General features: G+C 39.4%; 1 protein-coding gene across 4 annotated transcripts in view; it reads left to right on the top strand.

The window, feature by feature from the left end:
* Positions 1-1,511: 1,511 nt before the first annotated feature.
* Positions 1,512-11,543, top strand: part of RDX (radixin) — a 70,553-nt gene continuing 60,521 nt past the window's right edge. For 3 of the 4 annotated variants that reach the window (XM_006150968.1, XM_006150966.3, XM_014588804.2), the window contains exons 1-4: positions 1,512-1,587; positions 5,417-5,500; positions 8,771-8,866; positions 9,289-9,563. In XM_006150968.1, coding sequence (XP_006151030.1) covers positions 1,576-1,587; positions 5,417-5,500; positions 8,771-8,866; positions 9,289-9,563 — 467 coding nt within the window. In that variant the 5' untranslated portion in view covers positions 1,512-1,575. Of the gene's footprint in view, positions 1,588-5,416; positions 5,501-8,770; positions 8,867-9,288; positions 9,564-11,543 lie in introns of those variants that run through there. The other variant, XM_014588805.2, reaches the window with a different exon arrangement.

Here is an 11,543-nt window from a genome sequence, read left to right as displayed (position 1 = left end):
TTTGAGAATTACCAGCTTATAAATGATATGGAGAGCAGGTCAGTTCGGAGATTGTTTTAATCAAGACATGAGATAAGAATTTAGGGCATTGGTAGTTGGAGTGAAAAGAGGGTATAGAATAAACATATAGATAAGCCTATTAGCGATTAAGTAATATCTTATATAACACTTCTCATAGATTTTCAAAGTGTAATATTTTTTTCTAGCCAGCTAATAAGATTTTTTGGTAGATAAGGAAAAAACTCAATTTTGTTAGTTTTTTCTTAGTAAGAATATTTACCCTAAAACAGCATGATGATTCTCCTTAAGATTTGTTGCTTTAGGGAGAAAAGATACAATTTAACCTTGCTCTTAAGGGCAGTTCTAAATTTCAGTGAAGGTGCCACTGATTTGCTTGTGAGTAGCATGTAGATTGTTAGTGTACAGTTATAGCTGGTTTATAGACCTTAGTGAATGTGCTACTCATAGACTTTTTTTTTTTTTGAAGAGGTTTATTTTGCTATAGGGCATGTGTGCTCGCCAGACAGATAGAGAGAGACAGAGAGACAGAAAGAGAGAAATCACCCCCCGGGGGGATGGCCACGCTGCAATCCCTTCTCCTCCATTCTCCTCTTGGGATCTTGGGCATGCACACGCACGCACATGCGCCCGGCATCCTGGTTACTACTCATAGACTTTTAACTGCAGATTTTCAAACTTTCAAGGAGAAAATATAATTTTCTTGTTATTTATTTTTTAATATTTTACATTAGTCATAATTTCATTATGTCTTTGGCAGGACAGAACAAAAGGTTGGGAAGTATTCTTGAGCTTAACTGTTCAGAATCTGAATCCATTTATCCTTGCTTTCACTGCCTTTCTTTACCAGGCTGGGTACCGGGATGACCCTGACTCAGAGAGAACCAGCATTTGGGCCTTAGCAGTCATATTTCCTGGCCATGTATTGTGTGCAGTTAAATTCAGATTTTCAATTTATTAGTATACTTTATTCTGTGTTATTTGAGATGTGTGATACTTTAAACCTCTCTCTCTCTCTCTCTCTCTCTCTCTCTGTGTGTGTGTATTTTTTTTTTTTTTAAGAGATTTTTGCTATAGGACACATGCGCTCACCAGAGAGACAGAAAATGAGAAATCATCCCCAGGGGTGGGGGGGGATAGCAACGTTACAATCCCTTTGCCTCATATTCTCCTCTCAGGATTTTGGGCACACACACACATGTCTGGTGTGTGAGTTTTAAGCTGCTGGGTATGGGACTTGAACTGCGGTCAACTACATGGCAGTCCAGCAACATAACCAGTTTGCCATCTGCTGGTCCCTAAACCTGTATTTTTTTTTTTTTTAGAGAATGTGAAATACTAATAGAAGGCTTTGAAAATTAAAATAAGAGATCTCCATGTTACCTTAAACCCATGTTTTAAAACGTTTTAGTTTTTATCTGTTCTATAAACATTGTACTTAAAGTAAAAACCTTAAATAAGATGATAAATTGTTCTTTATTTTTCTTTAACAGAAGGTGACCACAGAATTCATAAAAGTGAAGAATTTTTTAAGTAGGTAACAGAAAAAGAAGGAAAATGCCGAAACCAGTAAGTGTATTTTATTACTTTTGACTCTGCTTATTTAATATCTTCTTGCATACTTTAAATAATCTCTAGGTTACTTACAACACCTAATAAAATGTAAATGCTATGCTATGTAAACAGTTGTAAATACACCTACAGTAGGTATTGTTTTTTTAATTTTCAGGAGTTTTTAATATTATTTTCCTGAATATTTTCTACCTGGGTTTGGTTCAGTTGGTGAATATAAGGGCCTGATTATACTTTATCACTAAGGAGTTTTGACACACATGTACTAGGAGATAAATTTCAGAAATGTTCATAGCAGTACTGTTTTGTTTTGTCATAGAGCCTGTGTGCTCACCAGATGGAAAGCAAGAAATCATCCCCCAACAGAAATGGCCATGCCACAGTCCCTTTTCCTTAATTCTGTGCCTGGTGTGATTTTCAAGCTTCTGGGTCTGGGACTCGAACCACAGTTAACCATATGGGAGTCCAGCACCGTAACTACTGTGCCACCTGCTGGCCTCACAGTATTGTTCTTAATATCCAGAAAATTGGAAGCACTGTAATTGATAGGAATGTGAGTAGGTAAATTATTGTTCAGTCACATGTAGAATATTATATTACCTTGAAAACAAGTTGTAATTATTCAGAGAAACATCAGAAATCTTAGAAATATAATTGTGAAAAATCAAACCTCAGTGTTGAACATTCTTTTAAACTTTATTGAAATAGAATATGCACATTCAAAAAATATATCAAAAGTATGGAGTGGAAGAATTTTCATTATGTGTAGGATAGGTGTAGGCGTTATACAAACACTCATCCTTTTATGTAAGAGACTTGAGCTTCCTTGGAGTGTGGTATTTGTAGAAGGTCCAGGAACCAGTTCCCCACAGAAACTCAGGGACAACTGTTTGCATATCTTTCCCTTTACCATGTAATGCTGAATTGTCTTATAACACGATTGTATCAGTGTATACTCTTATCAAAAGAGCATCAGAATTATTATGGAGGTATATTTTTGTTAGCATTTTCATTAGCAGTATTATCAGATTTTTTTTTTAACCATTTGACAATCTAGTAGATGTTATCTCATAGTCTGAACATGTAGATCCCATGTGATTGTTGCCTAAATCAAGAAAAAAAATCGGGCTGGCTGGTGGCACAATGGTTAAGATGCCTGGATCCCACAAGCTGATTGAGTGGTTTGAGTTCCAGATCTGGTAGCTTGAAAAATACACCAGGTGCATGTACATTTGTTTCCAAAATCCTGAGGGGAGGGAGAAATATGGAAGAGAAGAGATTGTGATGTGGCCATTCCTGATAGGGAGGAGGGGCTTTCCTGCTCTCTCTCTCTGGCAAGTGCATGCGCCCTCTGGAAAATTAGAAAAACAAAAAAAAAAAAAGAAAAGATTTTATTAGCAAGCACTATGCAATTAGAGCTAAAAAAGTACAAAACAAGGGGAAAAAAAGATATTTTAAATATAGATACCTACATTTGTGGTAGAACTGTGTGTGTGTGTGTATATATATATATATTAAAGCAAGAAAATGACAGACATAAAATAATGATTAGTACTTACCTTTGGAGATTAGAGGGGAAATTTACAAAGCAGTATATACAACATTTATTATTTCCAGTTATTCATTGGATAGTGTGTTTCATTGTACTATGTTTCATTATCTACATATGTTACATATATTATTTCTTACATATTATATTTCTACATATGTTATATATATTATTTCTTGTTTTTGGTAGAGGTTTTTGCCTTAGAGTGTGTGCATTTGCAGTAGAGAGACAGACAGAGACAGTGAGACATCATCCTCTTGGGGGATGGGCAGGTCACAACTCCTTCTCCATTCTCCTCTCAGGATCTTGGGTATGTACACTCACGTGCCCAATGTAAGTTTCAAGCCACTGGGTCTGGGACTCGAAATGTGGTTGGTCATGTGGGAGTCCAGTGATATAACCACTATGCTGTCTACTGGCCCCTCTTAAGTTATCATTTTTTAGAGCAATTTTTGCTATAGGGTATGTGTGCTCTCTGGAGACAAAGAGAAAGTTAAGAAATCACCTCCTGGGGGGATGGCAACTCCCTTTTCCGTTTACCTCTCTGGACTTTGGGCATGCATGCACACATGCCTGGCATGAGTTTCAAGCTGCTGGGTCTGAGACTTGAACCCTGATTGGCCATGTGAGAGTCCAGTGCCTTAACCACTATGCCACCTGCTGGCACAAGATAGTTTAAAGAAAAATAGAACATTTTAGGGTTGTTTGTTTTTTGTTTTTAAGTGTTTTTAATCGAGTATGTGTGCTTGCCAGAGAGATAGTGGGAAATTGAGAAATCAACCCCCCCCACACACACACAGTGTCCAGGTATGGCCACTTTGCAGTCTCTTCTCCTCCAGTCTCCTCTTGGAATTGTGGGCATACTTGCACATGTGCTATGTGTGATTTTCAAGCCACTGGTGCTGGGTCTTGAACCTCACAGTCAGCTATGTGAAATCCAGCACCTTAATTCTGTGCCACCTACTTGTCTGAGAAGAATGAATTTTTAAGAGTTTACTAGAGAAAGTATTCTAGGTAAAAGTTATAACATATGATAAAGCTGCAGTTGTTAGAATAAGTAAAACATGTTAGAGGAAATGAGTGATTTAGAGTTCTGAGTAGTGCAAGTTAAAGTTAAAAAGATAGATTCAGACCAAATCATGAGGAACCCTAGATGAAGATGAAGATGCTACACTGAGGTAAGATTCTTTCAAAGGGGAACCAGCAGTTAGCGTAATGGCTATGTCGCTGGACTCCTATATAGTCGACCGCGATTCGAGTCCCGGACCCGGTGGCTTAAACTCAAGCCAGGCGTGTGTGCGTGCATGTCCAAGATCCTGAGAGGAGAATGGAGGAGAAGGGATTGTGGCATGGCCATCCCCCCGGGGGATAATTTCTTGCTTTCTATCTCTCTGTCTTTCTGGCAAGCGCACACGCCCTATAGCAAAAAATCTCTCCAAAAAAAAAAAAAAGATTCTTTCAAAAGATGTTAAATTTCTGAGATAATTAATTAGATATTTATGCAAGAAAATAGAGCATTTAAATAGTCTAGCAAATAAGAGTCTGTAGGTGAATGCTTTTTATAAAGTGAATACATTTACAGTGTGAATGTATTAAATACCTGATTTTTGTATTGAAAGAACTATGATAGTGAATGATGCTGAAAGAATTTACAGTCAGACCTTAGTTTAAATACTTGTGACTGATATCCTTGTGTCCTTGAGCAGGTAATAAAAAGTTTCTGAGTTTCTGTAGAAATGAACACAATATTTTCTAGTATTGTTTCACACGCTAAATGAGAACATAGAAGTCGATGGCTAGTGCCCAGTAGGTGTTAACAGATTCAACAGATGTTTTGTTCAAGAGAGATTTTTGCTATAGGGTGCATGCGCTCGCTGGAGAGAGACAGACAGGGACAGAAAGCTCCCTCCCTCCCCCATGAGAGATGGCTACACCCCAGTCCCTTCTTCTCCATTCTCCTTTTGAGATTTTAGGCACACACACACATGCAGTCGGTGTGAATTTAAGCCACTACGGTACTCGAACCATGGTTGACTACATGAGAATCCAATGACATAACCATTACACCATCTGCTGGTCCCTCAACAGATGTTTTTAAATGAGGACTTAATAAGCTCTTTGTTTTTCAAATAGGTTTAAGTAAGAACTCCTGTGATTAAAATTAAACTTTATCACTTTAACAAAGAAATATTAAAAATCAGATAAAAGAATTGTATCATGTCTATTCTTACTAAGTATATTTCTTTCATACTGATTATACTTTTGCTTTTGTTACAGATCAATGTAAGAGTAACTACAATGGATGCTGAGCTGGAATTTGCCATTCAGCCCAATACAACTGGCAAACAGCTTTTTGACCAGGTATCATTTAACCATATGAAGTATGCTGCTTTCAACGCCATGCCGTAGATGTTATTGCATACCTCTTTCTATATTTTTCCATGCCTTTATTGATAATCTAACAATACAGTGCTTGGAATTTTTCATAGTACATACCCAGATGTCTTGAACAGTTATAGGGGTATTCTTTCTTATTTCTACATTTGTGGGATAAGACATTTAAAAAGCAAATATTGGGTCAGCCAGTGGTGTGGTGATTGAGGCAGCTGTATCTCACAAGGCCTATTGCCTGATTTGAGTCCTGGACTGAGTGGATTGAGAAACACACCAGGTGCATGTGAGTAATTACCCATTATTCCTAGAGGAGAATGGAAGAGAAGGGATTGCAGTATGGCTATCTCCTCTTAGGGGTCCTTTCTTACTTTCTCTCTCTCTGGTAAGTGTATGCACCCTATAGCAAGGTTTATTAAAAAAATAATTATCAACAAGTTTTTACTTATTATCTGCTCTGAAAAGCATTGAAGTGGTGACCAAAAAGGACTCACAAATATTCTATGTAGGTCTTGAGTGGAATGGGTGGAGATTCCTGGCAAAGAGAATATCAGGAGCAAAGACCTATGGTATCACAGACTGTCAGCCATTGGTATCATTGACTCATACTGTGCTAGCCAGGGATTAGGCTGTAGAAGTCGGGTATGTCATCTTAAGGAACTTGGACTACAGATCTTATCATTTTTCTCAGTCTTGACTGCACATTTGAGGTCCCTGTGGAACTTTAAAAAAGGCAATGCTGGGAACCAGCAGTTAGCGTAATGGCTATGTCGCTGAACTCCCATGTAGTTGACCGCGGTTTGCGTCCTGGACCCGGTGGCTTAAAACTCACGCCGGGCGCGTGTGTGTGCGTGCCCAAGATCCCGAGAGGAGAATGGAGGAGAAGGGATTGCGGGGTGATTTCTCGCTTTCTGTCTCTATGTCTCTGTCTGGCGAGTGCACGCGCCCTATAGCGAAAACCTCCAAAAAAAAAAAAAAAAAGACAATGCTTGGAAACCATTTAATTATCTGGGCCTGCTGTATGCCATCAGTATTTTAAAATTTAAGTTTCTGAGTAATGCAGTATGATCATGTAAGTAAGTTTTACTGAGAAAAGGAAGAAATTGGTGACTAGAGGTCAGATAAGATAGAGACAATTGGAAAGACAGAAGAAGGTAAAAGAGAAGGTGAGGCGACTGCTACATCTTTTATGGAGAATGGTTTTTTTTTGGAGAGATTTTCACTGTAGGGCGCGTGCGCTCGCTAGACAGACAGACAGAGACATAGAGACAGAAAGCGAGAAATCACCCCCCAGGGGGGATGGTCACGCCGCAATCCCTTCTCCTCCATTCTCTCGGGATCCTGGGCACGCACGCACACGTGCCCGGCGTGAGTTTTAAGCCACCGGGTCCGGGACACGAACCGCGGTCGACTACGTGGGAGTCCAGCGACATAGCCATTACGCTAACTGCTGGTTCCCTGGAGAACGGTTTTTACATAAACTTCATGTACACTTTTACACAAGAGTAGGAGTGGTAATGTTTAGTAAGACTAATCTGATCACGAAGAACAGGAAAGTTTGTAGCATAATAGTAATGCATTTCTTACTAGTAGGCCCAGCCACCGTAGTGCAGGTTGAGGCCACTGCTCTGCAGCACAGGAGCTGCATGTAAGACCAGAGTTAGGATCCAGGGTTTGCCCAAAATGCTAGCTAGAAAGCCTGGGGAATAAAGGAGGGATTGCAGTGTGATGAGAGCCTGTTGAAGATTTGTTGGAATATTGCTATTTTTTTTCTCTCTCTCAGTAAACAATACATAAATAACATATTTGATATTTTGTTTGTATTAGGTGTTACCCGATTGTATACTTATCCAAAATCTGAAAAAATGAAAATTCAATTTTCTTAAAAGTTGTTTCTTTTTTCTTTTTGGAGAGGTTTTTGCTATAGGGCATATGTGCTCACCAGAGAGACAGAACACGAGAAATCACACCCCCCCCCCCGGGGGGGGGGGGGGGGCGCCCCACAAAACCCCCCCTCTCCATTCTCCTCCATTCTCCTCTCGGGATCTTGGGCACACACACCTGACATAAGTTTAAGCCACTGAGTCCAGGACTCGATTGACTATATGGGAGTCCTGCGATGCAGCCATTATGCCAACTGCTGGTCCCCCTGATTTTATTTTAAATGTAGATTATTTTTCTTTAAACAAGTGCTTTTGTTAAGTGTGGGTACAGGTCTTACATCCCAGACCCAATATTTTATTTGCTCTAATACTTCTGAGCACCAACCATAGGCAGAGAGCATTCTGTGAGGTGACCTGCATTTTAAAGTGACTAAAACAGTCATTTCTTTCTTTTTTTTTTTTTTTCTTGGAGAGGTTTTCGCTGTAGGGCGCGTGCACTCGCCAGACAGACAGAGAGAGACATAGAGACAGAAAGCGAGAAATCACCCCCCAGGGGGGATGGTCACGCCGCAATCCCTTCTCCTCCATTCTCCTCTCAGGATCTTGGGCATGCACACACATGCGCCCGGCGTGAGTTTAAGCCACCGGGTCCGGGACACGAACCACGGTCGACTACGTGGGAGTCCAGCGACATAGCGATTACGCTAACTGCTGGTTCCCAAACAGTAATTTCTTAAGTGTCACATAGATGAGGGTAAGTAGTCAAATGACTACTACCACAATTATGATATGATAGAATAAATGTTCAGAGAGCAATATAAAGTACTATGAGAATGTTAGGGGATAAGTGATTAATTTTACCTATTAGGTCATTGGAAAAATCATGAGTATTTTTCTATACAAAAATGTGTCATGACTTTCCAATGACCTAGTAGATGATAAGGGGTTTAGTCATAGAAGGTGTGTTAGTTGAGTTAGGCCTGGAAGAATAAATTACTTAATGGGTAGTAAAAGTACAGAAGAAACAGTTCTAGGTACAAGAAAAGGCATGAGCAAAGGTTTATAGAAGAATAATATTTATGGCATGTTTCAAGAATGGTTTTCCTGCTCAGTGTAGGTGAACATAGACTGTATCAGATATTTTATTACTAAAACGCTACTATTTGCCCTAATACTAATGGAGTGATTTGAGGGTAATTGAAATAATTTTTTCAGAAAAGTTGCTTTTATACATTAAATTTAGGAAAAACCTTTCCTGTGGCAAAGGAATGTACCTCTACTTATGTAATTTTGTTCTTTTGTGTCATCTAGTTACAATGTGAATGTTGAACTGAAACTGATTTTTTTTTCCTTGTAGGTGGTAAAAACAGTTGGTTTGCGGGAGGTCTGGTTTTTTGGGCTGCAGTATGTTGACAGCAAAGGTTATTCTACATGGCTTAAACTAAATAAAAAGGTAAAATATATCGTAATATGTGCATTCATCCCTGTTAATTATTTAAGAGGTGTCATGTTTTAAAGTCAGTTAAGTACTACCAACTTATCTTTGAAAAAAGAATTATGTTTTCTATTTGAAAACTTGGCACATAAAAAATACTGTTTTAAAGCAAATATTACATGTGGCAAAACTACGTACTTTAGCTTTGATTTAAACATGCAGGATAAGGTGCTCAGGATATGAAGAGAAGTTTTCAGTTTAAGTTATAGGCATACTTTTTTCTCATATACAGTTGTTTGCAGATTTAGAATCTTACATATTAAACTCTTAAAAGCTTTAAAATCTTCAATTCCCACTTTCTTCCAAAATTTGATGTGACTAGGTTCAATTATTTTGAATTTAATATTTTTGTTAATTAATACTTAAAATTACCATTCCAGGTAACACAGCAGGATGTTAAAAAAGAGAATCCTTTACAGTTCAAGTTTAGAGCTAAATTTTTTCCTGAAGATGTGTCTGAGGAATTAATTCAAGAAATAACCCAGAGACTTTTCTTCTTGCAAGTTAAAGAAGCAATCCTAAATGATGAAATATATTGCCCACCAGAAACTGCAGTTCTTTTAGCTTCGTATGCTGTCCAAGCAAAATATGGTGATTACAATAAAGACATTCACAAGCCAGGCTACCTGGCTAATGATAGACTCCTACCGCAGCGGTAAGTAAACAATACCTTCTTGTATTGGGTCGTCTGAAACATTAATGATGTATTTTTCTGTTTTTCTGTGCAAAAATGAGTCATGACTTTTCTGCGACCCGGTATATTCTCTAAAAACTACGTTCCAGGGCCAGCAAGTGGCATGGCGTTTAAGGGCATGTGGACTCCCACATGGCCGACAGAGGTTCAAGTCCTGAACCTGGCTTTCTCACTTCCCTTTTCTCTCTCTCTCTCTGTCTTGTGTCAGATTAAAAATAATAATAACAAATAAAGTTAAATGAATAAATAATTTTGAAAAAAACTATATTCCATAAGTGTCTAGATTAAAAGAGATTCCTGGGACCTGCAGATGGCATATGTCACTGGATGCCCACCTGCATAGTTGACTGTGAGTCGAGTCCCGGACCTGGCTTAAAACTTAGGCTGTGTATGTATGTGCCCAAGATCCTACGAGGAGAGTGGAGGAGAAGGGATTGCAGCGTGGCCATCCCCCAATGGGTGATTTCTCACTCTCTGTCTCTCTGGCAAGCACACACACCCTATAGTAAAAATCTCTTAAAAAAAAAAAGAGAGATTAATGGGACCAGCAGTTGGCGAATAACTATGTTGCTGGATTCCTATGTAGTTGACTGCGGTTCAAGTCCTGGACCCTGTGGCTTGAACTCATGCCAGGTGCATGTGCGTGCATGCCCAAGATCCTGAGAGGAGAATGGAGGAGAAGGGATTGCACCCCTGGGTTGATCTCTCGCTTTCTGTCTCTGTTTCTCTGTCTTTCTGGTGAGCACACACACCCTATAGCAAAAACTTCTCCCCCACAAAAAAAAGAAAGATTACTTTTCAAATTTTAAATTGCTAGCTGAATCAGAGTATCTTTTTAAAAATCATGATTTAGTAGGTCAGTCAGTAGTGTGGAGGTTAAAGTGGTTGGATCCTATGTGGCTGACCCTGTGGCCGACCCTGTGACCTGAAAAACATACCTGGCACATCTGAGCATATGTTCAAAATGCCAGGAGGGAAATGGAGGAGAAAGGATTGTGGCGTGGCCATCCCCCGTAAGGGGGGTACTTTCTCATTTTTTCTTTCTTTTTCTCTTCCTCTTCAGTGAGCATAGGTACCCTATAGCAAAAATTAAACAACAAACCAAAATTACTGGTAAAAAATTTGTGATCTAGCAACTACATAGATTTATATGCTCTGTAATGACCTAAACTTGATCTACTTGTTTATTCTCAGGGAAACAGGATAGACAGTGGGGGAGGATGTGACTTTTACTGCTTGGTAAAAATTCTAATACAGGCAGATGAGTGCTTAATAAATCCTTTTAAGAATAGTAAGTGGGGGAACCAGCAGTTAGCGTAATGGGTATGTCACTGGACTCGCATGTAGTCGACTGCAGTTCGCGTCCCGGACCTGGTGGCTTAAAACTCACGCCAGGCGCGTGTGCGTGCGTGCCCAAGATCCCGAGAGGAGAGTGGAGGAGAAGGGATTGCGGCATGACCATCCCCCCTGGGGGGTGATTTCTCGCTTTCTGTCCTATGTCTCTCTCTGTCTGTCTGGCAAGTGCACACGCCCTATAGCGAAAACCTCTCCAAAAAAAAAAAAAAAAGTAAGTGGGATTCTATGTGTTTTTTTCCATAGAACTAAGTTTTTCTACCTCTTTAGGTAGAAAGTTAAAAAGGTTTTTAAACTAGGTTTTCACATTCCTAGGCTAGCACTCTGTTCTTACCTGCAGTGTACTGTTCTCTTTCTAACAGTTCTTTTAAATATGACAGAAAAAAATTACTACACGACCTGTATTTTTTTTTCTTTTCTTTTTTTTTTGGAAAGGTTTTTTCATTATAGGGCGTGTGCACTCGCCATACAGACAGAGAGAGACATAGAGACAGAAAGAGAGAAATCACCCCCCAGGGGGGATGGTCACACCGCAATCCCTTCTCCTCCATTCTCCTCTCGGGATCTTGGGCACGCACGCACACGTGC

Source organism: Tupaia chinensis, unplaced genomic scaffold (assembly GCF_000334495.1).
Source record: "Tupaia chinensis unplaced genomic scaffold, TupChi_1.0 Scaffold000311_2, whole genome shotgun sequence".
NCBI lineage: Eukaryota > Metazoa > Chordata > Mammalia > Scandentia > Tupaiidae > Tupaia > Tupaia belangeri.
The sequence above is the reverse complement of the archived record's forward strand: the minus strand, read 5'-3'. Positions and strand labels throughout refer to the sequence as shown.